The sequence below is a fragment of the Vanellus vanellus genome (assembly GCF_965231255.1).
Source record: "Vanellus vanellus genome assembly, chromosome: 19".
In the NCBI taxonomy this organism is placed as follows: domain Eukaryota; kingdom Metazoa; phylum Chordata; class Aves; order Charadriiformes; family Charadriidae; genus Vanellus; species Vanellus vanellus.
In genome coordinates this window covers 7,461,456-7,488,481 of record NC_138924.1, presented here as the reverse complement: position 1 = coordinate 7,488,481, position 27,026 = coordinate 7,461,456, and the positions used below count along the sequence as shown (strand labels likewise).

The 27,026-nt window shown below is 53.2% G+C and overlaps 3 protein-coding genes across 3 annotated transcripts in view; 2 read left to right on the top strand and 1 right to left on the bottom strand.

Annotated features, from left to right (window-relative positions):
• Positions 1 to 18,722, bottom strand: part of SUPT6H (SPT6 homolog, histone chaperone and transcription elongation factor) — a 29,657-nt gene extending 10,935 nt beyond the window's left edge. Inside the window, exons 1-22 of the mRNA XM_082493274.1 lie at positions 18,688 to 18,722; positions 12,228 to 12,369; positions 11,584 to 11,742; positions 11,324 to 11,394; positions 10,479 to 10,674; positions 9,705 to 9,789; positions 9,061 to 9,334; positions 7,682 to 7,783; positions 7,062 to 7,178; positions 6,432 to 6,521; positions 5,220 to 5,362; positions 4,805 to 4,956; positions 4,195 to 4,293; positions 3,904 to 4,033; positions 3,647 to 3,797; positions 3,073 to 3,227; positions 2,280 to 2,475; positions 1,795 to 1,934; positions 1,599 to 1,716; positions 899 to 975; positions 587 to 722; positions 23 to 160 (exon numbers count right to left, since the gene is read on the bottom strand). Coding sequence (XP_082349400.1) covers positions 23 to 160; positions 587 to 722; positions 899 to 975; positions 1,599 to 1,716; positions 1,795 to 1,934; positions 2,280 to 2,475; positions 3,073 to 3,227; positions 3,647 to 3,797; positions 3,904 to 4,033; positions 4,195 to 4,293; positions 4,805 to 4,956; positions 5,220 to 5,362; positions 6,432 to 6,521; positions 7,062 to 7,178; positions 7,682 to 7,783; positions 9,061 to 9,334; positions 9,705 to 9,789; positions 10,479 to 10,674; positions 11,324 to 11,394; positions 11,584 to 11,742; positions 12,228 to 12,336 — 2,838 coding nt within the window. The 5' untranslated portion in view covers positions 12,337 to 12,369; positions 18,688 to 18,722. The remainder of the gene's footprint in view (positions 1 to 22; positions 161 to 586; positions 723 to 898; positions 976 to 1,598; positions 1,717 to 1,794; positions 1,935 to 2,279; positions 2,476 to 3,072; positions 3,228 to 3,646; positions 3,798 to 3,903; positions 4,034 to 4,194; positions 4,294 to 4,804; positions 4,957 to 5,219; positions 5,363 to 6,431; positions 6,522 to 7,061; positions 7,179 to 7,681; positions 7,784 to 9,060; positions 9,335 to 9,704; positions 9,790 to 10,478; positions 10,675 to 11,323; positions 11,395 to 11,583; positions 11,743 to 12,227; positions 12,370 to 18,687) is intronic.
• On the top strand, positions 18,706 to 20,929 carry SDF2 (stromal cell derived factor 2; the record flags this gene model as incomplete). Its single annotated transcript, XM_082493273.1, is given in 5 exon segments — positions 18,706 to 18,777; positions 18,781 to 18,807; positions 18,810 to 18,987; positions 19,078 to 19,274; positions 20,022 to 20,929. Coding segments are annotated over 5 exon segments (762 nt in total). The 3' UTR covers positions 20,310 to 20,929.
• Positions 20,930 to 21,245: 316 nt separating this feature from the next.
• LOC309679578 (bridge-like lipid transfer protein family member 2) lies at positions 21,246 to 26,936 on the top strand (the record flags this gene model as incomplete). Its single annotated transcript, XM_082492926.1, has 14 exons — positions 21,246 to 21,316; positions 22,650 to 22,779; positions 23,051 to 23,097; positions 23,381 to 23,543; positions 23,630 to 23,748; positions 24,124 to 24,184; positions 24,397 to 24,595; positions 24,759 to 24,882; positions 25,230 to 25,354; positions 25,440 to 25,507; positions 25,602 to 25,750; positions 26,003 to 26,121; positions 26,360 to 26,523; positions 26,664 to 26,936. The coding sequence occupies 14 exons, from the start codon at positions 21,246 to 21,248 to the stop codon at positions 26,934 to 26,936; spliced, it is 1,812 nt and encodes a 603-aa protein (XP_082349052.1).
• Between the last annotated feature and the right edge of the window lie 90 nt (positions 26,937 to 27,026).

Below are 27,026 nucleotides of genomic sequence, written 5' to 3'. Positions count from 1 at the left end.
GGATCCCACAAGGCAAAGTTACCTGCAGAGGGTGGAGTTTTAGGCAGAGAATATCCTCATCGGAGCTGCAGACCTGGGCAAACTCTATGAGGGGGTCCTGAATGCGGCGAGCAAGGGAGACAGCTTGACGCAGCAGAGGTGGGTAATCACGGAACTCATTCTGCAAGAGGCCAGAGGAACAGGGGGAACCCTGATGGTGTTTTCACACTTTGTAGCACAAGTAGCAAAGACACATCAGACAGAGACTGGAACAAGGGAAGTATTTGGTGCTCAGGGGAAAGAGAGCTGAGGTCAAATGCTCCCAGGAACTCTGCTGCAACTAGGCATGAGACAACCCCATCCACTCAGCTCAGCCAGATTCATTTCAGACTACATCAATATCTACTTTGTACATCTGCTGGTGCTGTTCTCTTCAGGGGAGCCTAAATAAGATATTTTGCCTTGACCCAAAGATCAGTACATCACTATCTAGATGGATTACGTGAGGCAGCGGATGACAGAAGGCAGGGCCAGAGCAACAAATGGAGGATGAGACAGCACAAATGAGCAACAGGCTAAGGGATAGCTGGAATAACAGAAGGTTCACCTCAGACTTCTTGCTGTTCATGTAGAGGATGGCCAGTTCATTGTCTACCAGCTCCACTCCAATAGAGGACAGCTGCTGCCCTTGATCCAGCTCATGAACAATTCTCTTTACATCCTCCATCAGCATCTGAGCATCCCTAGGGAGATACAGCCAAGGGAATTGAGGGAAGAGTGCAAAGCTGGATCCTGGAATCATTTAGGGAGATAACCCCAATGGGTTACCTCGCACCATAAACAGAAACAGTGAGATGTGGACAGGCATGAGGAAAGGACTGCAAAGAGACTGGGAAGTGGAAGGAACACAAAGGCTGACCTGTTCTCGCCTGCGATTGTCACCACGTGAGGCTTCTTGTTCAGGAGGAATTTTTTCAAAGTTTCAATATCCTGGGCCTGGAAAGGAAAGTGAGGCAGGTCAGAGTGAAAAAGCTAGAGAGTTTCTGTACTGAGCTAGCAACCATTCCTGGGTTCCTATTTCATAGGGCAAATCCTCCCCCACTGCTACCACGACAGGACCATGGCTAAATGCCTTCTCCACAGATTTGCAGCGCCTGACTACTGTAAGGACAAACAGGAAGGCTCTGCAGAGGGAGCACTGATGGCCTCATGGTCTGGCGTTACAGGAAATCAGCACAGGTAGGGAATGGAAGTCAAAAGCTTGCTCCAAGCTCCAGCAGGTCCCACAACCTCTTGCTATTATAATGTTATCAGGGAAAGGGGAGAAAGTTTCTGTAGCTGGGACCACAGAAACTCACAAAACCCCAAAACTGACAGAACTCAGGAATGGCAAGGCCCTGTCACTCCCCATAATAGGAGCAGAAGAGACGAAGTAGAATCTAACTGGAAGCAACTGTCCCATCAGAGTAATTACAGGGTGGGAAAAAGGCAGTATTCCTGCACGCAAGAGTGAGAAGGCCTGAGCTGTCTTCAGACTGACTATTCCTCTCCAGCCCACAGTGGACTGCACAGTACCAAAAGCAGGCATTCATCTCAACAATAGGTGCACCAAGGCTCACCTTCTTTTCCCTCTCTTCCTCACGCCAGGCATTCCTTCTCTTTGTGAAATGTGGCAATCGGAGGAAGTCTGTAACCTCACCCTCTCCATTAACAAGGGCGCAAAACACAGGGTGGTCCCTGCGAAACAGAGATCACTCAGACATGGAGGACTGCTAAAGCTGAACACGGATCCAGAGGCAATTCCTTTCCTCCTACCTGGCTGAGGAAAATGCAATGCCTAGTACCCGAATTCCCTTCCCTTGGTTTTCATCCATGAAATCATCATCTTCCTCCACCTGCTGATCAGGACGGTATGAAGCTACTTTTAGCCAGTTGTACAGTTTCCGGCTGCAAGCCTGGTAGAACAGAGAAAGGGAGAGAGGAGTGAGAAAATGAACTGTAGGTGCTTTGGCATAGCCCTTCTCCAGAGGAAAGTTCATGGACTGCTCAAGGCAGCATGACAGTATATTCTGCCAGGATTGGGACAAGCTTTCCAGAACCATGGAGCCCATCCTCCCTGCCACTGAGGTATCTGCTCTTCTCTCCATCCTTGGAAAAGAACCAGACTCAGACCCCTGCCTGCATCCTCCTTCTTCCCAAAAGCCTGTGTATGGCCTGTCAGTAGCTGTCCCCAGCATGCTGCAGGACTGTTAGCATTTGTAACCCAGCTGTGACTCAAACCCACTTGTCCCTCATCTCACCTTGAGGACATACTCCTTGGCCTCCACCAACAGCTTGTTCTTCAACTCTTTAGCCATCTGCACATAGAGGAACTGGTTGAGGGACCGCTCAATAGCCATCGTACGCTGCCGATTCCACTCCTGAACCTGGTGGCTGAACTCATCCCGATAATAGAACTGTTTGATTTCCTCAAAGTACGTCTGGTCGCTACCATAACTGTAAAAAATGAAAGGAGATACAGAACAGCTCCAAACATCCGCATTGACACCACCACTGGCAGATTCCTGCACAGAGATGTGATAGCAGCACCTCAGATTCAGTGAGCTGCCTGGAAAATTTAGAGAAGAGCCAGTCCTCCCATCAAACACTCCATTAGCTGCAAAAGCTATGCTGCTAGACAAATTGCAGCTGAATGCCGTGCTGGCAGCACAGAGAGGCCTGATCAGTGCAACACTGGACAGCCCACAGCCACTCCAGCACACCCATATTGCACAGTGTGGCTACTCAGATATGCAGCAAAGGAACCAAGGAGCCACGCAGTGAGGGGGATTGGGAAACAAGCATCGTCTTTCACAAAAATCCTGAAGGCTTCAGAGTTTGCCTTCAAATGAATAAGCCAGATGTCTTCTTAAGTCTTCATTAAGATGAAGAAAAAAGCAAGACCCTGAGAGGCTGCTTGGCTTTAAGGTGCAGGAAACCACCAGGCCATGACTTCCAGGAGCAGTTTGGATTACAGAGGAACTCTAATAGCATGGCGGCACTGGATGAACGAGCTCTGCCGAGGCATGGATGGCACAGCCAGTGAGGACTCACCCCTCCACTCCTTTCATGTCAATGCTGATATCTATCGTGAGCAGTGCCTCCTCCTCTGCCAGGCTCATTTTCAGGAACTGGTCATCTCGCAGCTCCTTCACAGGCTTGTTCTTCAAGTATTTAAAGGAATAGGCATAGTGGGCTTCATCAATATCCTGGGAGAGAGGACAGAGTCAGCATGCATGCAGTGTGTTCATGAAGAAAGACCCTTCTGTATACCGTACCAGACAATGGTTTTTATTCAATACACCCTCACCCCTATGCCTGCCAGTCTGCATTTGCTTCCCCAGCAGGACACAGTGGAACTCATTCCCAGTCCCAGAGAAACAGAGACTGTTCCAGTAATTGAAGGCAACACCTCAACAGCAAGAATCGGGTCTGATAAAATGCTGAGACTAAAAACGCAACACGCTGCTGAGCTGGCTTCTGCAACAGCCTAGCTCACATGCTGCTCTAAGATTTATTCAGGGTTGCCAGTGACATGTGAGAAGTTTTCAGATGCAAAAATGAGCATTTGTATGTTATTTAGATCCTTCCCTGAATTGACCCACAGAGTCAGAGCTCCCTTCCTTACCTTCTTCCCCTTTTTGGTTGGCGAAATGTTGATTTTAGCTCTTTCTTGGAAAGTCTGTCTCAGGACCTGCCTGACTAAAGGTTCCCTGGCTATCTGCAAAGCCACCATGTACCGGGCTCCTTCCAGCACAGCTTCAGGGCTTGGGAATTGACTAAAAGAAAAAAGGCAACATGAAGACTTAGGACTTGAGAATGCCCCCAGATCCCCTCCCCTGTGTCACATTTGCAGAACCTCCACAAAGATCCTCCCCCACTGACCTACACACATAATCCTTGGCGAGCTCCAGGGGCTCTGCAGGGAACTGCTCTGTCTCGTGACGCTGATAACTGTCTCGGAGATTCTCTCCAAACTGCTCAGGTGTCAGACCAAACTTCTTAGCCAGGCCGTCTGTGGAAAAAAAAAAAAAAACACAAAAACGATGAGGATGGGGTACTGTACCTTATATTGAGCAAAAATACCAGTCTTCCTTCTACAGGTAAGGCACACCACCCAGAAGAGCACATGGGCTAGGCCACTGCAAGGTCAGTGTGACAGAGCACAGCCCTTACCCAGCCCAGCTGTCTGACAGATGGTGTACATATCCCGACGGGAAGCCTGCTTCAGCTCAGGCCCTTTCTGCTCATCATCTTCTGCATCCTCCCCTTCACCTATAGGAAGGATATGTTTAGCAAGGCCTCTTTACAGAGGCATTCAGACAGCTGCAGGGTATCAGAAGCACAGCAAAGGGATCAAACACAACCTACATTGTCCAAAGAGTCCCTAAATTCCACAAATACACCTCAAAGGTCACAATAGCCTTAAAATTATTCAAGGTTAGAAAACACCCTGAAAAGGTTATCTTCTCTTCAGTTTCACTCTTTAGCAGTTTTAATAGCAGTATCTCTGCACATTAAAACACACATCAAGGTGGCTGATCCTTGCTTTGGCCCCTGCCATAAGGGGTGGTATTCAGTCCATTGGAAAATCAGCACCTTGTGTGGCAAACTTTAAGCATTTTCAGAGATGCCTGGAAGACCTGGGACTAACTTGAGGTGGAAGCAAACAGCAGAGATGCTCTGTGCAAACAAATGGACTTTTCAACAAACTTTCTTACTACTCATTTAAACCAGGATTTTCAAACAGCCCACAATTAGGAGACTATCAAGTCTGGGGACAAACCTTCCTCCTCTTCACCATCCTCTCGGATACGCTTTTGCTTCTTTCGAGCAGCCTTGGCAGCATTCTGCATCTTGGGGATGTCTCGCCCATAGTACAGCAGGAAGTGATTATACACGTCCTTCAGCTCGTCCATGGACTGCACGTCCTTCAGCCTATGGCATGCAAAGCCAGCATGTTACACCCCGCTTGCAGCTGAGCTGTGGTCAGAGCACTCAAGGAACCTGCTCTGGTACAGGTCAGGCAGAGTGAGCACTTGGGCTCACCTTCCGAAAGTTTTAAATATTTCTCATTACTGTCTTTGTGGGGAAGCTAAAGTCAATGCACTACAGTGGCCAGAGAGCCTGTGCTGTTTGGGCAAGTTAAGGCACATTTTAAGTCATTTTGAAACGAATATAAGAAAGTCATGGCACCATACCTCTCCATGTCAGTAGTATCCAGGGCCCTTATTCCATCCGCCAAGGGCTTGTCTGGGTCAGCAGAGATTTGTTCGTACTGATAGGCCTGCATCTTCTCAAAGAGACGCGTCAGGTTCTGCTTGCGGATCTTCAGCTGGGTCCACTAATATGAGAACAAAGACTTCCAGTGAAATGCACCATAGCTGTGTGTCACATCTGACTCCTCCCTTCCCAAACAGGGGCTCCCAGGACCTTGAGATATTTGTCATATAGAAATAATCATCAAAATCTTCATCCACAGCCAAACCCAGATGTGACACGTGTGGCAGGTCTCATCTTAGAGATGGATTATATTAACAGAAAAAAAAAAATAATCAAGGTTTGGATCTACCTGACAGTAGAGAAGGAACATGCACTCCTTGCAGGAAAGGTAACTACACAAAAGGAACTTGGTGAAGGGAAAGTACTGTGTTGAACCCTCTTTTGTCAGATAACCCTTTACCACCAGATGATACCAAGCATGCAAAAAAAAGCACACAAGGTCTCCACAGCCAATACAAAATCTGCTGTATCAGGCTAGGTGGGAAGACGTGTGTCATAGTTTCAGCTGGGATGGAGTTAATCTTTTTGCTAGAAGCTGGTGTAGTGCTCTGTTTTGGATTTGGGATGAGAAATAGTGTTGATAGCATACTGATGGTTTTAGTTGTTGCTAAGCACTCAAGGCCTTTTCTGCTCCTCACGCTGCCCTGCCAGTGAGCAGGCTGGGAGGGCACAAGAAGCTGGGAGGGGACACAGCCGGGACAGCTGACCCCAACTGACCAAAGGGCTGTTACATACCATGTGACGTCATGCTCAGCATATAAAGCTGGGGGAAGAAGAAGGAAGAGGTGGGGACATTTGGAGTGATGGCTTTTGTCTTCCCAAGTAATGGTTACATGTGATGGAGCCCTGCTTTCCTGGAGTTGGCTGAACACCTGCCTGCTGATGGGAAGCAGGGAATTCCTTGATTTGTTTTGCTTGCATGCGCAGCTTTTGCTTTACCTATTAAACTGCCTTTATCTCAATCCACAAGTTGGTTTTTTTTTTTTTTTCCTCTCACTTTTACTCTTATGATTCTCTCCCCCATCTGACTGGGAGGTTAGTGAGCGGTATCATGGTTCCAGCTGCCAGCTGGGGTTAAACCACAACATGTTAAATATTGATGGATAACAACCAGTGAAAACACCCCTCACCTTCTCATCCCACTGCCAGACCCTCCACAGGTCGTTAATGTGCAGCTCTGGCTCCACATACTCCTTTCTGTAGAAGGCGATGAATGGGACCTGGGTCAGAAATGAGACTCATCACCACCATGCAGGAGACCGGGTTGTTCTTGGCAGTCAGGAGTCCAGAGAGTGCTTCTGTTCCATGTGGGAGAACAAGCTAACAGGGCAGCAGTGTGGGAGATGTACCAAGCCATGCCCCAGCTCTTGAGACCATTCCACCAAAGAATACACCACATACACCAAAAAGTTGCTGCAACATCAGGCACACCTCAGAGAATAGGTTGAACGGACCAAGCAAAGCTCAGGATACTCTGAAATTCCTGCACCTCATTTAGCAGCAATTTGTCCAGGATCAGGGAAATACAACGACAGCAAGCCCAACAAACAGGCCTTAAAAACCCACGCTGCCACAGCTCACATAGGATGAGCTGCACTTTCCAATGAAGCACCATTTTGTCACAGGAGAGGCAACCAGGTATGGTATCTCAGCCCCTTCTAGTTTGCTACCCTAAACACTTCCAGCAGCCCCTCTGCTAATCCTGTCAGGATAAGATGACAGCATCCTTATCTTGGCAATGAAGCCGAGTTGCGAATTACCTCAAAATGTTGATTTCTCATGAAATTTAGGGCTTCTTTAATCTTCTGGATGGTGCTGGGCCCCTTGCGGCTGAAGCTGCTGCTGGCTTGCCCACGGTCGAGGTAGTCAGAACTCTCCTAAAAGGAGAAACACATTGTGTTGATTGTATTCCTGAGCTGACCCCCAAAAGAGCAGCCCAAGCTAAGGCTGGAAAATGATGGTCCTTTTGTTAGCTGGGAACACAGGCTTAGGGTACACGCTCTGATTTTAGACCACAGAAAATCATCCTAGCCCTCACTGGCTTAAGGATAACGGAGAAGCAGCATCTGGACAAGGTAACTGATGGCTAAAAGCAGATTATGGCTAATACCAGTTTAGCCCTAAGAGCACAGTGGCTCAGAGATCTTTCAGTCATTCTTGACAATTATTCTTGCAACTTCTCTGAGTTCCTTTTTGTCATGTTTTATGGATGTGAAAATGAAGACAAGTGCATGTTAAATGACCTGCTCAAAACCAGAAAGAAAGGTACATTGCGCACCACATTCCTCTGAGCAGACTCCTGGAACAATTATCTCCAGGCTGGAAATCTGCAGCACCTTTCAGTCCTCTTAGGACAGAAGTTCCAGGCATAGTCCTTTACCTGCAAGGAGATGGTGGGTGTCGCAAATGCGTTCCTGTAAATCCAGTCAGCTTCTTCCTCCAGCTCATCATCTTCAGCACTCTTCACTGGGATGGATCGCAACTGTGAAAACACAATAGGATGAGCAGAGGCATGTGCAACACCAGGGCTTGTGCTACCATGTCTTCAAGAAGCCTGGAAATTATTGTTTTGAGCTGCAGGTTGCTTATGAGGTCTCAGTACCTCCCACATGGCTTTGCTGAGGACAGCACTTCAACGTCTGCATCTTCTGACCATAAAGGAAACCTACATCAGCTTTACACTAGGTAAAGGCAGCTAACAATTCTGTCAGAGGCTTGTGGAAAGGCCTGCAATAGTGAGAAATCTTCCATGATGATCAAGTCAAGTTCCTACCAGACTCCCAAACCCTCTGCAGCTACAGAACCCTCTGCAGTTTCACTCTATCTGTGTCCGTTCTAGCCTTGGTATCACTTTTCTTGCTGCGGCCATAGAATAACAGAACATAAAGCAGCTCCAAACCCTCTCTGGGAATTTAGGCCCAGCCAATTCTCTTTCAGGAGGCCTGCTCTAATCATCACTGACATCCATGAAGACGACAAAATGTCTGAACAGGCTACATATGGCCAGAAGACATTACACACAGCGTTTCCTTGTGCTGTGCACACTGGCATGGGGAAAAAAGGTCCTTTGGAAAAGCTGGCAGCTTCAGACGTCCCACTTTACAAAGCAGGGTAACAAACCTCTGCACAGAATTACATTAACATACACTTAAGGGAGATTGAAGAACACACTGTTCAAGGAAAACCTGATTACAGGGTAAAATTAAGACAAAAATATGAGATACTAGAACAATTCCTAGCAGCACAAACAAGACTCCACATCGAGAGCAGTACAAATCCCAAGTGCTTGGATTAAAGTGTGTTACAGAAACACCTTGTACAAAAAAGTTATATCTTGGCTGCACACGGCTAGGGTAGAAAACCCTAGCAAACCTTCTCCGGCACTGCAGCTTCACTCTTGCAATCTAGAGATACAACTCATGGGACTACTAACAGCACCCAGCATAACGGACATCTCAGCAGAGCACAAACCCTCCACCACTCCCAGGAGTGCAACACTGGCACCCAGTGGCCAAAGAGAAACTCTGACCAGTGCTAAAAACGGGCTTGCACAGCTAGAACAGATCACAATGTCACTGATGTGTGAATGCAGGGGTTCAGCCTATACATTTGACAGGTGGGATCTTCAAAGAGGAAAAAAGAGATGCCAAAATCCATCCAGCAGCCAGGTAAGAAAGTCGGCTTGCAGGTCCCAGGCCTGCTGTACTCAGTGGGAGCTGAAATGCTTTCTGCCTGCACACCAGCACCCTCTTCTCTCACCTGGAACCTCTCAGGCATGTCTGTCATGCGGATCTCGTTATCCTGGTCCGTTAGGTGACTGCTCTCCAGCTCACTGGGCTCATACATCTCAAAGATGCTACGCCGACTGACACGCTTCTTGGCAGTCTTTTTGGGTCGTACACGGGTCTCCCCTTCGGCTTCTTCATCCTCATACTCATATTCCTCCTCCATCTCCTCATCGTACTCATTGTACTTCTCAAACTCATCATAGTCGAAGTCCACACCAAAGATTTCCTGGGCTTCCTGCAAAGCACTGGAAGGCAAAAACTATAGTTCAGCCCCACAGTGCAGTTCAGAGACTTTCTGGTGGCCAGAGCACCTAAGTCTAAGCTTTAGTTTTGCACCTACACTAAAAACTCATGGAAAGGTACACAACTCTGAGCTTTATACGCAAATACTTCTCTTAAGAGACTGGTTTTCGTATCCCTGTAAAAAATCCAGGGGACAAAGGAAGGAGTCAGACATTTAAAAAATAACAGGCCAAAAGCCCCGTGTTTAAATTTATCATGTTCCTTTGGGGAAAAAGCCCAGCGGTATCCAACCACAAGCTGAATCACGCTGCAGTTGCAAGAATCAAGTACGCTGAGCACTGTTTTCAAGGCCAACTTCCAATCAATACTTACGCATCTGTGTATCCAGGGAGCTTCTTTCGCCATTTTGGCTTCTTCAGAGGTTGTCCATCGTCATCCACAATGAAGTCATCGATGTCTGGACATTGAGAAACAATTTAATGCTCAGAACACTCATATATTAAACTGGTACCTCTGACAAAGCTCAGCTGAGCCAGTGCAACTATAAGTTTCCACCACAGACTTAGGCTGCCACTGGCTGTCAGTCTGCCCAGCTACCCACAGCATCTCCTACACCAACCTCAGACATTCCAGGAGTCTGAACCACAATAACAAGCTAGAATGAACTTCTAAACACAGGCAAAGCCATCTGGCAACTATGTGAAGCTCAGTGCAGTGAAAATACAGTCAGAAAAGGCCTTGCTGCCTTTGGACAGTAGACAAAGAATTCTTGAAACTCTTTCAGTATGGTACTAGCAGTGGTAACAGGCTGATGCTGAAGAGAAGCAGGGCAGGCATGCACTGTGCTACCAGGTCCTAAACAGTGCCTCGATTTCCTCCCTTTGAAGCATTTCTATTTTGGAGGCAGCTTAGAGGAGATGTTCAACACCTCAGCACATGTAATGTGCTTCTGGACAAAGTGGTTTAGACAGCCAAACTAAACCTGCCACCCAGAAACATTTAATTCTAGAGATTTTGCTAATCAGACCAGCAAGAGCTTGACCACAACAGGGCTACAGCCTTTGGTTACTCAGGGAAAGTCTTAACTTGGTTCCTGTGCTTTAATCCTAGGACAAACTTTGGATGTAATTGACCATCCATACTCACCAGATTCATCTTCCTCCTCCTCCTCCTCCTCTTCTGGCGGAGCAACAGGTGCTTCAACAGCTTCCCCTCCTTCCTCGCCTTCGCCATCCTGAAAGATTTCTTCAGCAATGGCTTCTTTCTCATGTTCTTCTTTTCCATAGTCTTCCTCTTCGTCATCCTCATCGTCGGACATTTTTCGCACACGCCTGAATTTTTGCTGCAAGTAAAAATGGCTTGCTAGTGCACATAATTCCTGGCGCAGACACTCAAGCTCAGTGTGGCCTCTGCCAGGCCAGAACTGCATTTCTGCTCCCCAGGTGGCACCTGAGAAGGAGCAGGATGGAGCCCAGCACAGGCACACAGGGGAGAAAAGCCACCCCCTCAGCAGCCGTGCTCATTGGGCACAGCGTGCACACAACATAACTGCCTGCTGAGGACTGTGCCGCGTCCAGGCCTGTGTCACCTGCATGCTGTCACCACCAGCGTTAGCCTGGCTTCATGTGCCTCTAGCAAGTGTGACAGAAGGAGCTTCAGAGCCCGTAACAGCCTGTGCTGACTTTGAAGTTAGCACCATGCAGGAGAAAGTTATTGGAAGATGGGCTCCTCTGAGACTGTCTTGCAGAGGTGGGAGGGGAGGTGTACAGCAGACTTTAGGAACCAGAAGAAAGTGGTTTGCAAGCTCTAGGAAGCCAGTTCCCAGTTGTCTGGGCAGGGAGAGATCCTGCTTCCTTTAAGCACTCAGCTCACCCTTTCCAAGAGGGCAGGAGCAGACGGGAGGCACTACTCGCTCCCTCCAGGTGGGAACCCACCCTGCTTCGTGCAAAGGCACACCACACCGTTAACAGCAGCATGGGAACACAACTCACTCTTTTGACTTTAACGCCCAAGTTCTCTTCAATGAGGTCAAAATCATCATCCTCCAGGCGGTCATCAAAAGCTAAGAGAAGAAAGCAGAGATGAGTTGCGCTCTCCCTTCACTAATCTGGGAATGGACCAACCAGTGAGAAGGGAATAGTTTATCCAGCTCATGCAGACACCCAGGGCAGAGGGAGAGCTCTGGTCTCCGGCAGGGCAGTGTGAGAGCATTACCCTGTGGCCTGCTATGAACAATCATCATAAAACTTACTGCGCTTTCTCTTTTTGTGGCCAACATCGTCTTCGGAGTCTCCAGAGTCGCTGGCTTCTTCCTCCTCTTCCTCTTCCTCATCGTCGTCATCGTTAATGAATCCTTTCAGGTTCCCCTGCTCATCTTGATCATCAAGATTCTCCTCCTCCTCTTCCTCATCTGGTGGAGAGCAGCAAGTGTTAAGATATTTACTCATTGGTTATCTGCCGAGACTCCTTCTCAGCTCTGTGCAAATGGTATCTTCCTTCACATTATAAATGCAGAGTTTTAATGGAACACATTTACTGACACAGAACCCAGCCAGCTGCTCTTGCCAGAACCCCACTTATTGTCTCATGCGCTCTCTGCAGAGGGAACAGGTGGAGTGGTCGCACTGGGAGAATTCCTCTGCTTTTACTGTTTACTATCAAATTGTGAGACTGGAAGTCCCACTGGGGTGAGGCAGTGTACTTTCTATTGCCAAATATAAAAACCACCTAAGCACTTTGAGGAAGGGAAGCACTTAAACAGCTGAGATTATCGACTACAGATGGCCATGCTATTATAGCACAGTTATTGCTCCATCTGCAGAGTCATAGGATTTAAAATAGAGCAGCAAGGCACACAAACAGTTCAGCAAACTCAGAACAGACAGACAGACTCACCGTCCTCATCTTCCTCTACAAACTTCTTGGTTACTCTGGGCACAACCTCCCCATCTTGGTTGTACTCCTCCTCCGACTCCTCCGCTTCACTTTCTACGAAGTCAGACATGACTGCAGCGTCTCACACACAGCTCCACAGGAACTGAGGAAAGAGGAGACGAGACATCCATTGTATGAGCTAAGCAAGCAAAACACAAGCTCATCCCCCTACTGGGTTTTGGAGAGAAGGCAGTTAAGGCAAGAGGGTTTAAAATTATCTATCAAGGCTCTGAATTACCCAGTGTCCACCTTGCCTGGACATCCCTGTCACCAGAGATTAGGCAAGTGTAGCCAGCAGCCGAGTACCGCTAGCTCCTGTCAACCCGTGTCTCAGCGAGCAGGACAGGACCTGTCACAGCAGCATTTGTTACACAGCTGAGCTCCCGGCTGTGGCTGAAATGGTGCACACAGCCAAAGCCCTTCATCCTGTCCATACCCTCCCACGCGGCCAGGAAAGCAACTCCACGCTGCCACTGACGCTGCACAGTGTCAGGGACACAGTCCAACCAATTAGGATCTTAATATGATTAATCCTCACTCAGTTAATGAAGCCAGGGCAACCCTGAAAAGGGCCTTGGCTGAGCTGCAACTGCAGAGTGTTAGCGAGGCTCTGCGGACCCCCACAGAGCAAACAGGAGAGAGGCCTGGGGGGTCCTGCGGGGTCGGAGCTGCCCGACTCCACTGCCCTGTATGGCTGAAGCCACAGCAGGGACGTTCCAGGCCAGAGACCTCTCTTGTTAGGAAGTAACAAGAGACTACAGAAATTGGGTGGTTTTTATATCCAGAACTTTCTGTTTGATGCTTTTCCCCAACTGGGGTTTCTGGAAGCAATATAAATCAAGCTTGGCACAATGAACCGTGTGTGTCCATAAAGACATGGCTCAAGTTCTGTCTCTCTGAGCCTTTCACTTCTGTAACTTCACACTGTAACTCTTGTGGTTACAAAACTTGCTGTCATTTTTAAAATTTTCAAAGGATTTTTTTTTAGTTCCTTTTTACATATTCCAAAACAACAGAAGCTTACAAAAGTCAGCTTCAAGAAAAAAAACAAATCAATTCCTCAAATGGCTGTGAAGATGAAAACGCCAGCTCAGGAAGAAGAACCAGCCTTTAAGAAGGTACAAAAAGAAGCTCAGAGGAGGTGTCAGATCTAAAGCCAAACCCTCCATGTTAAATTACATCTGATGTAATTTAACACCAAAAAAAAAAAAAAAAAAAAAGAGAGAAAATATGGGAAAACAATTCCATATGCCAGGGATCGATATCTAAACAAACACGCTTCAAAATGTTCCCAGAATCATTTCCCCACTGCAAACAAACAGCTGAAGGAAATTATTCCCACACGGGACAACCTGATCAAGGCTTTGCCATGATATTTCTCGTGTGCAGGACTTATTGTTCTGCCCCGAGATCCACACATCTGGTACACAAACAGGGACCTCTCAGTTAAAAAAAAAAAAAAAAAAAAAAGCACAAGGCCGATTTTGGATAATCTTTCAAGTCTTAAAATACTAATAGCTCCAAAGGAATGTGTCGGCCATATCTCATTAAAGAAAACCCACAACAAAGACAAGGGACAGACCTCCGCCAGATTTCAGACACAAGCCTCATGCTCCTTGGCTGCTGACTACATGGCTGTGGCCAACATCTATCTACAATGCTCCAGACAGGCAGAAATCGTGGCAGGCCAAGGCTACTGCTCTGCACCCAGACAGGACATCGCTGCCCTGGCTGGGTGCATGGGCATGGGGTGATCCCCGTCCTTGAGAGGACACTGTAGAAGCCACACACATTGATTTAAGCGTCCTGCTCAGAAATAAACAAATTTGTTCCCGAAACAAATGCCACTGATGAATTGTGTAACTATGCACAGTAAAGGAAGGGGAATTGTTATGTTTACCAGCCTGTGTATGTCAACTTCACACTTTCTCACCAATTCTTCTTCTACACATACCCATCAGGGTGTATTAACATGCATAAAACTGCAGGCTAAGTGGCTTTTACTAGACCATTTCCATTTCTAAGTCTAATAACCTCACCTCTGTCCTGTCCATGATCAACACACAAATCCAGCAAGAAAGAAAACCCCTCATCACAGCACCACATGCGATTTTACTATGCTCTGCCAGGGAAGCATTTCGCTCACAATTCCAACTTTGTTCCTCATCACTTGTTCTACCATTTCCTGGCAACTTCAGTTCATGTCAAATCAAATTTGTCTGGACACAGGGAACAGCTATGACTTAGGAAACCCATCTCATTTAATAATCCAGCCGAGCAGGTTCCACACGAGGCAACCACCCACAAAACCGGGTGCTTTCAGCTCCAGTGAAATCCACCTCAGGACAGCGGGGATGTCACTTCGCACAGCAAACGGAAGCAAGAGTAGCTATTACCAAGGAGATGTTGAATCAGATATGGACTAAAGATGCCTCTCCCACCCTCTGCACCAGAGATGCCTTCATTTGAAATAAAACAGGGCAGGGAGGCAGGCAGGGACTGCAGCCAGTGCAGGTGGAGGTGCAGAGGCAGGGCTCAGACCAGCACTGCTGCCCGGAGGGAGACCCCTGAGCAGTTGGTTACACCAGGAAAGCCCTGCTCAAGCAGCACTGCTCTTCTGGCTTGGGGAGGGTTTAAGAGTCTCCAGACTGAGGAGTGTTGGGCCAGCCCAGCTGTATCACACTATGGGCCCTTCCTTTGAGCAGCTCAGCAGCATCCCTGCTCCTGTAACACTCCCAGGAGAGGATCAGAGATTGCTGCAGCACGGGAGCAAGTACTAAATTGCACTAGAGCACCAAAAAGGCAGGGATACCGTGCCTAATCCTGCATGTTCACTTGTACACAAGCAGATATGCTCCTGTAGGTGATACATACGCAGCTTTACCCCAAAGATACCCTACAGCTACTAGACACTGACCAAGATGGACCAAAGACTACGGCAATGCAGCGAGCAGTGCCGCAACGGCACCAAGGCAGCAGCTGAAGGGAGTACGAGTGCCTCCGCACCGAGCCAGGCACCTCGAGCACAGCCTCTCCCGATCGGCAGCAACACTAGAGCAGCTGAGGGCTGAGCAATGACCTCTGCTTTCAACCAGGGGCATCCGCACTTTGCTCAGCTCAAGGGCACAATGGCAATTGTACAGAGTCCGCAGCTCCTTTTAACCGGGATGACCCTGAGCAGATACCTCCCTTCGCTGTCAATACCGCGACTGTAGATCTCTGATCAGATCAGCAGGACTGGGCTGGCCATCGGCTGCAGGCACTGCAGGTTGTCTCCCTCATTAGGCGAGGCAGCACCTTTAAAACAAGCGCTGCTTTGTAATGGACCCGAGAATTCTGAAAACCAGACGTTCAAATACCTGTAAAGCCTTGGCCATGCATCCAGATACCTGCTGGCTGCTCAGGACTGCAAAACATCACAGTACTGGAGGCAGACACAGCTTTGTACACCATACACCAGCAAAATTTAACTCATCAGGTTTAGAAATGGAAATACACAGCGAGTGCCAGCAAAATATCAGAATATGTTACAGGAAAAGCTCCTGTGCCTTCCCAGCTATGGTGGCAACTCTTGCGAGGCAGGGACACCATTGCATGCAGGACGGCATCGGAAATGACAGTGCCCCACAGGAGCTCCACGGCCTGAGCAGGTGTGGGCTGAGGGAAACCAGAAGCATCTCATGCTGTCCAGGCACAGGGACGACAACTAAGGCATGAGATCTCAGCGCTGCTCCAGAATAACTAAGGAGTGTCCCCGTAGTGAGGTACATTTATTATTCAGCAATCAATCCTAGGATATCAATGTCAATGCACAAAACAGCAAAAACAAGTCCTAATCTAGGCTTTACTACAGCACAGGTGCTGAAGAGAAGCAAGTCCTGACTTCTCCCCATCCTTCATGGGAGAAAATATATCAAGGCCCTGACACACGCTAATACTGGTTTTGTGGGTTTTTATTTTGGGGGTAGAGAGGGTTTGGACAGGCATGTTTTTAACATCTGCCATTTCATGGTTCAACTCACAGTCCACTTAAGATCATATAGGTCCATGGAACCACATTACCAAACCCACCACTGAACAGTTTTGTTCAGTTCTCATGTCTACACTTCAAAGAGAAAAGTTAAATTGGAGCGAATTCAGAAAGCTCTTTGAGAATAAGAAGGCTGGGAAGGCAGTTAAAATGTAGAGCCTAAGGAAGCCCAATCTATTCATTTTGTCAATGAAATGCTCACAAAATTAATTTTAGCATGGCCTGAATACATCCACAGGAGTAAAAGACTGACAAATGGCTCATTAGGAAAAACGCAAACGAACTGCAAAGGTAACGCCACCGTTCACTCCCTGAAGCTCTCAAAATGAAATCAATTTTGGTTTTCTTAAGGAAAAAAAAAAAGAAAAAAAGCCACGGTTGAGCCAGAATGTGTGCATTTAACACTAATCACTAAGCAATGATCTCCAGGCTGCGTCCCACCACAGAATTCAGACAAGATCATATTGGCATCTTTTAATTTGAAGCTTATGAGCCTAACAAAAACATCCCCGTGAAGCACTGTATGGCACTCACACCAGAACAAACTACCCTCATGGGCACCTCGTCAGCACTGAGCTCTTCCTCAGAGCCTCTCCGTGGTACAGGCAGGGACAACTGTAGAGCCTATCCCCGCTGAGGCCTGCCAGGCCTGGTATGGTATCAGCAACATGTAAGTTTTTATCTAGCTTTTATAGCTGCTTTACAAATTTCTGAAGTCAGGACCTAAACCAGACACGCCCACCCTTCTTGGTGGTACATGTGTGAAGGAGCATAGGGACGAAACGACGACTGGAGACGAACGACAGTGTGACAGGGAAAGTCCAGGCAGCCAGCCACTGTCGTTCAGGAACTTCCCATACCTGCTTCATTAGTTTTAACGCTCCCCGTCAGTCCCACCACCCCTGATGCTATCGGGTGGTGGAACATACTGTGGCAGACTGCCACAGTTTAATAGCATGTTGTGTGTGAAAAAGCACTTCCGCCTGTTTATTTTAGACGTGCTGCATCATAATTTCCTGTAAGAAACAGAAAATTGACGTTCCCTCCTTGCTTCCCCTGACCTGCCCATGACTTCACACACCTGCATCGTATCTCCTGTCAGCAAGCTTCTCCCCTAAGGTGAGGAAACGGAGGCTTCGCTTGCCCAGAAACCTGCTCGTCTGCGCTGCTCCTGCCCCTACGTTTTCCAGTGCTCCCCTTTTGAGACAGGCTAACCAGAACTGCCAGCAGTAGTCAGGGCACAAACTGCCAATGATTTATGCAGCAGCATAATGATGTTTTCCGCTTTGTTCTCTGCTCCTTTAAAGTAATTCCAAAATATACTTTTTAAGCTATGGCAGGGTGTCGAAGTGATGTTTTAAAAGAAACAATTGCTGAGACACCAACAGCTCTTTCGTGAATAGTCAAAGCTGATGTAGAGTCAATTGCTGCGGTGTTTGTTACCTTCGTTACACCCATTGCTGTTGTATCTCATTTACCACACCAGCACTCAGCATTACTGGTCTCTGCAACTTCCCACAGTCCGGTTTAGCTATCCTAAGTAATTTAGCATTAAATTTTCCTTCCCCACATCACCATCACCATATTCAGAAAAAAAATAAAGCAGCAGAGATGACTGTGAAATTCCACAGTAACCTCACTCCGTACCCTTTCTTTGCCACCCTTTAGTCAGTTATTAATCCCCAAAAGGCCCTTCGGCTTTTCATGGAGGACCCTTGTCAGAAGTTTGCCAAAACCAAACGCGGTGCTCTGGGAATCACACCCGCGGAGCGGGGCGATCCAGGCTGCCTGCGTACCTGAGAAACGAAGGTCAGACACCCCACCCCCTCCCCGAAAAACAGGCCGACGCTCGCCATATCCATCACCACCACAGCTTTTCCTACCGTGTCGGTTATGTTCCGCAGCCCCCGGGGCCGCTCCGGCGGGTGGGGGGCTCCGACACTCTCCCGTCCCCGGAGGAGCAGCCCCCCCACTCCGGTCGCGGGCCCCCTGCCCACCGCCGAGCCTTCTCCCTCGTACTCCCCCCCCCCCCTCGGGGCGCTGCCCGCCCGGGTCCCCAGCCGGGGTCTCCGCCCCGGGAGACTCCTTCTGCCGCCAGCCCACACCCTCCCCCCCCCTCCCCGCGGCCAGCAACCGGGAGCGGAGAGGCCCAACCGGGGTTCACGGCCCAGACCCACACCAAGCACCGGGACGCCCTTACCGGGGCCCAGGCCCGCCCAACCCAGGAGGCCTCGGAGCCGCCCCAGGCCCTGCGCGGCCCGCCGTTCCCCTGGCAACGCTCCCCCCCCGGCTCGTACCGGGGTGACGCGGAGCCTTACGACCCCTCCCCCCCGCCTCCACTCCCCCCCACCCGGCCCGTCGCAGCCCCCGTCCCGCCCGTCGCGGCCTTACCCGAGGCGCCGAGGGAAAATGGAGGCCTCCGCGGCGGCGGCGGCGAGCGAGGGGGGGCGGAGCAGACGAGCGGCGACCTCCGGGCGGGCGTGAGCGGCGCCATTTCCGCTTCCGGCGGCGGCGGGATGGGGCCGGCGGTGGCGGGGCGGTGGGTGCCGGTTGTGGTACCGGTGTTAGTGCTGGCGCTGGGCGCGGCGGTGCGCGGCGGTCCCGGGCCCGTCACCTGCGGTTCGGTGGTGAAACTGCTCAACGTGCGGCACAATGTCCGCCTGCACTCACACGACGTGCGCTACGGCTCCGGTAACGGGACACCCCCCCAACCCCCCACCGGCCCTTCCTCCCCGGTATTGGTACCGGGACGGGCCTAAGCGCGGTTTTCCCCCTCCGCAGGCAGCGGGCAGCAGTCGGTGACCGGGGTGTCGGCGGCGGATGACGGGAATAGCTACTGGCGGGTGCGGGGCCGGACGGCGGCCGTGTGTGAGCGGGGCACGCCGGTGCGCTGCGGGCAGGCCATCCGCCTCACCCACCTGGGCACCGGCCGCAACCTCCACAGCCACCGCTTCGCCTCCCCGCTCTCCGGAAACCAGGTACCCACCGGGCACGGCCGGGACACCCTCTTGGCCCCCAGACCCAGCCCCCTTCCCTAGGCACAACCGGGTCCCCCTTGTCACCCTGTCCTTGCTGGGCCTCAACCGGGTTCTCCCTGTCCTGACTAAGTCCCCCTTGTCCCCCATGTCCCAGCCCTGCCTCGCTCCCCAGTCCTCCAGGTTGCTACCAGTCCCACCTTGTCCCTCGTGTCCCTGCCAGGTTTTCCCTTTCCCTACCAGTCCTAACTGGGTCCCCCTTGTCACCCGTGTTCCTGCCAGCACCACCTTGTTCCCTGGTCCTGACCAGGTCCCCCATGTCCCTACCAGCCCCACCTTGTTCCCCAGTCCCTACCAGGTTCTCCCTGTCCCTTTTAGTCCCTGCTGGGTCTCCCTTGGCCCCCATGTCCCTACTGGGTTCTCCCTGTCCCTACAAGTCCCAACTAGGTCCCCCTTGTCCCACAAGTCCCTACCAGCACTGCCTTGTTCCCTGGTCCCAACTGGGTCCCTACCAGTCCCACCTTGTTCCCCAGACCCTACCAGCTTCCCCTTGCCCCTCCAGGCCCCCAGTCCCAACCAGACCCTCCAAGTCCTAATAGATCCTCAGTCCCAACCAGGTCCTCCACCTTGTCCCCCAGCCCTTTGCCCCGGCCCTTCCTTGCCCTCTGGGCCAAACTCAACACCCCTGAGCACCCCACCCCCACCCCCCCCTTCATCCTAGCCCCCAAATGAGCTCCTTTTCACCTGCAGGAGGTGAGCGCTTTTGGGGAGGCTGGCGAGGGTGACTACCTGGATGACTGGACGGTGGTGTGCAGCGGGACCTACTGGTCACGGGACAGTGAGGTGCGCTTCCAGCACGCCTCCACTGACGTCTTCCTCTCAGTGACGGGGGAGCAGTACGGACGGCCTATCCATGGGCAGAAGGAGGTGCATGGCATGGCCGCCTCCAGCCAGAATAACTACTGGAAGGTGATGGAGGGCATCTTCATGCAGCCCAGTGAGGTCTTCAAAGCGGAGCGGTACCACGCTGAATTGTGATGGACAGACAGACTGCCACTGAGCCTCTGGGCGCTGCCCTGCAGTGTTCGGGGCCACTCAACCCAGGGGACAGCCCCTGTCCCCATGTGATTTTGACACACACCAGGACACAGAGCCCCAGATCCAACACAAAGCAGATCTTAACGTCCTGAATGTGATGTGGAGCAGAGCCCACTGTCCCAAATTCAACATGAAGCAGATCCCGCTGTCCAAACCTGACCCAAAGCAGAGCCCTGCACCCAAGGTCCAACACGAAACAGGTCCCCATGTCCTAAATCCAGCCCAAAGCAGATCCTCGTGTCCAGACCTGACCCAAAGCAGAGCCCAGCATCTGAGATCCAGCACGACACAGGTCCCCATGTCCCAAATCCAGCGCAAAGTTGAGCCCAACACCCAGACCTGACCCAAAGCTGAGCTGAACATCCAGACCCGACCCAGAGCAGATTCCCAAATTCTCCAGCCCTTCCCTTGTAGCTCCCTGTTCCATCCCCATCCCCTCTGGCTGAGGACCCCCCAAAGGGCTATTGTCCCCCGGGAGCTGCGCCCCTGTACCCCCCCAATACGGTGTACCCCAACCCGCACCCAGCGGGGTCCTGGGGCCATAAAAGAGTTGAATCCTCCCCTGTGGTGTGGCTGTTTGTGCTGGGAGGGGGTGGGGGGGATGGGGGCGTGGGGATGAGCGGACCCGGTGCCCCCCTTCGTGCCACATCCCGGTGCCGGCCCCGGCGGGGCGCTGCTGCTGCCGCTCACTCCGGGAAAGCGCCGCTCGGCCCCGCCGCCGGCCCCGCTCCGCCCCGCCCCTCCCAACCGCCACTCCGGGTGTGCGGGCGGTTGGCCCTCACGGGCGGCAGCGGCGGCGGTGGCGCCGGGGCAGGGGCGGGCGGGAGGGAGGGGGGGGACACATACACACACCGGGGCCGGGGGCCGGGGGCCGCCATGCCGCCGCCGCTGCCCGCCGTGCTGCTCGGCCTCGTCGTCGTGGCGCTGCTCGCCGGGCTGCTGGCGCGGTCAGGGCCTGGGGCGGGGCCTGGGGGTTTGGGGGGGGGGGGGGGGGTGTGTTTGTGACAAGACTGGGGGAGGGTCGTGGGGAGGGGTATGGGGTTGGCAAAGGGGTGGTCGAGGGTGGCGCAGGGGTTTTGGGGGGGTGACAGGGCTGAGGGGGGCCTGCAAGGGTCAAGGGGGGGGTCCATGGGGCTGGCAGTGGGGTGACGGGTGTAGGCGCAGGGGTCAAGAGAGAACCCACAGTGCTGGCTGTGGGGTGTCAGGGGGTTTTGGGGGCCTGCAGGGGTTTGGGGGGGGCTCTGGTGGGGTGGGGGGAGCTCACAAGGGTGAAGAGGGGGCCCACGGGGCTGGCAGTGGGGTGTCAGGGGGTTCGGGGGGCCTGCAGGGGTTTGGAGGGGGATTGCAAGGGTGAACAGGGGGCCCATGGGATTGGGTGGCAGTGGGGTGACGGGTGTAGGCGCAGGGGTCAAGAGAGAACCCACAGTGCTGGCTGTGGGGTGTCAGGGGGTTTGGGGGGCCTGTAGGGGTTTGGGGAGGCTCTACTGGGGTGGGGAGAGGTTGCAAGGATGAAAGGAGGTCCTATGGGGCTGGCTGTGAAGTATCAGGGGGTTCTGGGGGCCTATAGGGGTTTGGGGGGGCTCATGGGACTGGCAGTGAGGTGTCAGGGGGTTCTGCAGACCTGCAGGGGTTTTGGGGGATGGTAGGGCTGGCTGGGGTCATGTCAGGGGTGGAGGAGACCCATGGGAGTCATGGGGGGGCATGGGGCTGCATGAGGGCTGCCAGGGTGTGTGGGGGACCCCCGGGGCTGAGGGTGAGGTGTCAGGGGTTTGTGGGGAGGGCAGCAGGAGTTAAGGGGGACAAAGAGGGCTTGGGGGGGTGTCGAGATTTTGGGGTGGCTCACAGAGCTGGGGGAGAGGTGTCGAGGTGTGTGTGGGAACCTGCAGGGGTTTGGGGGGGGTGTCCTAAGGGTGTGGGGAGCAGTGTATAGGGCGTGGTGTGGCTGTGGGGCTTTGGGAGGGCCCACGGGGCTGGGTGGGAGGGTGTCAGGGGCTTGGGGGCTTCCAGGAGTCCAGGGGAGCCTGCAGGGGTGGGCATGGGTGTCAGGGGGGTGTCGGGTGTCAAAGAGGGTCCTTGGGGCTTGGGGGCGGGGGGGTTGTCAGGGCTTGTGGGGGGGTGACCCTGCAGGGTCCCTGCCCCAGTTTGGGGCACCTGTGTTGGCAGGACTGGGCCCTGGAAGCTCCCATCCAGCTGTGGGTGCTGGAGCTGGTGTTCAAAGGGCATGGAGGGTTCCCAGCCCCAGTGGGGAGGCTTTCCCTGACCTTCTGCCTGTCCCTGCAGGTGGCTGGCATGTCGCCTGGCTGTCACCTGGTGCCGGCAGAAGCTTCATGCGGAGCTGAAGATCGGCTCCTTCGGCTTCTTCTGGGCCCAGAACATCAGCCTCAAGTTCCAGCAGGAGCAGCAGACTGTGGTGGGTACCCGGGCAAGGGGCAGTCACTGGCAGACGAGGGCAGGCAGGGTGGCTGCGGTCACCTCCAGGCTGGCAGCAAGTCCCTGCAGCCAAGCTCCTGTCGTGCAGCCCCATAGCTGGTGCCAAGCCCTTCCTCCCATGGCCAAACTTGGGGGTTTTGGCTGCTCCCTGCATGATGACAGGCACTGGGAGCAGAGCGGGAACATCAGGATGAGCGTCACAAGGCAGAGCCAGATTATTTGTTCTCTGACCAACCTGTGTGTCCTTGCAGGAGATTGACAACATCTGGATCTCCAGTAAACTGAGCCGGGAGCTGCCGTATGTACCCCCACCCCAGCTTTCTCCCTGTTCTCTTCGGGGGTCTGGCTCATCCCTGGACCCACTGACTGTGGTTCTGTTGCCATTATACCTTTCTGCAGTCCCAATTTCCCCATGATCTGCTCTGTGTGGGAGTGAATCACTCTTCTTTGAGGTGGCAGTGTCTTGTGGATGCCCTTGTGCTGGTCCTGCATGTCCCCAGGGTGGGGGGCACCCCTGGTGATGGGGCAGGGTGTGCCATGTGCGAGCTGTTGTAAGAGTTGCCTGTGCTGTTCTTCTGCAGGCGCTACTTTGAGCTGTGTTTTGGCGAGGTGCGAATCCGCACGGATCTCCAGAAGGGCCCTGTGTTCCAGCCGTCCATCCCAGAGGCTTCCAGAGAAGCTGATAGAAATGAAAGCAGGGCAGACCTGACTCTTAAACCCTCCCTGCTGAGGCTTCTTAGCCAGGTGAGGCACTAGCTTGGTGAGAGGCACTTGGTTGTTGTGGGCTGCACTGCTGTCAGACATCCCTCACGATAGCACCTTCCCCCCAGCTGTTTTCCATCCACGTCGACTCCATCAACATCATGGTTCTGCACGTGGCCACCTCAGAGTCTCTCTGGCATATCCAGGCCAGCAAGACCCGTCTCCTCCTGAATGGCAACGGGAAGAGGTAGCGCTGTGTTCATGCCTTGCTCTGCTTCCTCAGCCTGGCCCCAGGTCCCAGGGGGCAGAGACGCTCCTCCAACCCCAACCTGGTCTCTCACCTCTCTCTGTCCCACTCAGTAGCATCCCTTGTCACCTGTGATGTGACACGTTAACATCCTCAGAGGCTGGCCTAGTCCCTTTTCCCTGTGCGGGAAGCTCGAGTTATGTGTTCTCGAAATTATGGGTTACTGCACTGTGCACAGAGTTAGGATGTGCTCTGCTTTTGGGAGGACTTGGAGCAGGGACTTGGGGTCCCTGTGTCCCACAGAAAAGAGAGGGCAGGAGCTTGGTTTGGAGGCAGCAGGGCCTGCAGCCTCCATCTGTTCTCTGCTCTCCCCAGCCTGACCTGCGAGGTGAGCCTGACAAAGGTGAACAGCAAAGTGCTCCGGAGCAGCCAGCTGGTGAGTGCTGGGGAAGGGAGAAATTCAGCGCTTTGGGCCCTGGCACTGGGACCCCCCCAAGGACCTGTTCCAGCACATCCCTAAGGCTGAGCAATGCTACAAGGCTCCTGCAAGGCTCTGTGCTCTGTGTTGTGCCCAGCGCTTCACCTGCAGTGTCACCGGCAGGGAGTTGTGTGACTCCCTGTGCACTCCTTGCCTGTGTCCCCATACAGGATGACACCTGCCTGGCGGAGCTGGCCCTGGCACTCTCCCTCTCACTGGAGATCAGCAGCAAGCGGCGGCTGGTGGGCGTCAGGCTGCGCATCCGGACCCTGCAGGCAGAGCTGCATGAAGGGCTCTTCTGCAGCCCGTTGCTGCACCATGTCACTGCCAGGGCACAGCGCAGCAGTGCAGGGGAGCAGCCCAGTGCAGGTGAGGGACGGGGACAGGGACGAGCTCTGGGCAGGGCAGGGACTGGCAGCCCCTGTACTTGCACTGAAACCAGAGGGGTTTGGCTGTGCTATCACTGCTGCCCACTGCAGGGCTTGGGGGTCTGGGCAGGAGCCTTCCCGTGACTCTTTGTGTCCCTGTACAGGCACAGGGGAGCCGCTGAAGTCCCCGTCTCTGCTGAGCAGGGACACGCTGCAGCTCATCCCCAGGAGGGTGGAGGTGAAGCTGGAGAACACTAGCGTGGTGCTGTCTATGAACAGCCAGAAGAGGTAAGGAGACAGGTGGAGGGGGAGGCTGTCTTAGCCCTGATCGGTGCTGGGGACAAGGACGTGGGGACAGTTGTGCCATTCCCTGCTCATCCCCTGCTCTGCCAAAGGGAAGGACTGAGCTTGGCCTGAGGCTCGGCTCTTGGGGAAGGAGGAAGGCACGTGAGCTGGTTCTCCAGTAGAACGGCCTGATGGGATCTTCTGCTGATGGGATGAGAGCGCTGGGCTGGGCTGCAGCTGGGCACTGGCTGATGTCTTTGTCTGTGCCGGTCAGCTGGGGATGAGAGACGGGGAGATGGAGGACATGATGGTGCAGTTCCCTTCTGGCAGTGACTCCGTGTTTCTCACAGGCACCTCACCTGGAGCCTGAAGCTGCTGCAGTTTCTATATCAGCGTGAAGAGGAGCAGATCCCACTGCGCAACTTCACACCTGCCTCAGACCTGGACCAAATGAGTGTAGACCTCCAGCTGGAGGGTCAGTAGTCAGGAGGGTGCCTGTGGGACAGGGCTACCATCGCTGCACTCCGCCACCCCTCGCTTTTGTTCCTCTCTCTCTCCAGATGGCCTTCTCCTATCCCAGAGCCGCCAGCGCATCGTGTGCCTCAACTCCCTGAAGACTAGCGTGCAGGTGAGTGAGTGCTGGGCACACTCCTGTCCCCCGGGGGTGGCTGGTTTGGCTCCTGGCACGAGCTTTTTGCCACCTGGCCCTCTCCCTGCTCTAGGTCACAGCCATTGACCTCTCAGCTGCTGTGCTGCTCAATACCTGCATCATCCACTACCGCCACCAAGAGTTTTCACACTGGCTGGGCCTGTTGGCACAGGAATACAGGTGCCGACCGGTGCCTGTCCCCAGCCAAGGGCACAAGGGAAGGTAAACTCAGGCTCAGCGCAGCTGCTGTTATCGCAGCTTGTTTCCTCTTGCCTGCTGTGCTCTGGCAGGGTGCCTGGGCACCCAGCACCTTTTCTGCCCTGTGCACAGCGGGTGGGATGGGGAGGCTGGTACAGAGGGCAGCGGGCGGTTGGGTGGCCCCTGTGGAGAGGGCATACCTCTGGCCCTGCTCCCTGGCAGTTCCCCAATAACACAGTGCCCCAGTAACAGCCTGTCCCTGCTTGTCCCACGCAGGAGCTATCCCCAAATCATAGCACCCATCATCTTGTGTGCCTCGCTCTCCAACGTCAATGTGTCAGTGCAGCTGGGGGACACGCCACCCTTCGCCTTGGGCTTCAACTCCATCTCTGCAGGTACGGGCTGGCAGCTGGCACCAGGGGGGCTGCTGGCCTCTTCCTGGGGGTCAACGGCTCTGCCAGAGAGGCGCCAGGATGGGAATGGGGAGGGCTGTGCCACCTCTGTGCTTGCCCATGTCTGTCTGCCCAGGGGATGTGGACCCCTGCCTGGTTGTGTCTGGGTTGCCCTGTTCGGGGGCAGCTGAGCAGGCAGCGGCGAGCCCTGCCTGCACTCGCCCCTTCCCTCTGCCTGCAGACTACCAGCACCTGCGGCCACAGAGCGTGCACCAGCGAGCGGTGCTGGCCGTGGACCATCTCTGCTGGCGTGTGGGTAACGACTCACACATCCAGCGTGCCCCGCATCCCCCTAACATGCACGTGTGGGGAGAAGCCCTCATCCTCGACTCCTTCAACCTGCAGGTGAGGGATGAGCCGAGGGGGTGAGGGGTGGCTCTCAGTGCGGAGCTACCTGTCTGCAACACCACGCAGATGGCACATGGACACGTGGTGGCATGGGGTCACCCTGCAGCCTAAGAGTGATTGTCTTGTTTATCCTGCAGGGCAGCTACAACCAGCCCTTGGGCATGTCCAGCGCCCAGTCGGACACGCTCTTCCTGGACTGCACCATCCGGGGGTTGCAAGTGGAGTCGTCGGACACCTGCACCGAGTGCCTGGCCAGGGTCCTGCCCCTGTTCTGCCCACAGCCCAGCGGAGCTGAGCTTGTCAAGCAGCCGCCCTCTGCCTCAAGTGAGCCCTGGGGGCTGCTCTGGAAGGTGGATCTGAAGGTGGAGGATGTGAACCTTTTCACACTTTCGGCCCTAGTGGGTAAGTAGCACCCAGGCTGAACCCAGATGGCTGTACTGGAAGAGCCCCTGCAGTCAGAGGAACCTGGCCTGTCGTGGTGTGCCTCCTCTGTACCTCCA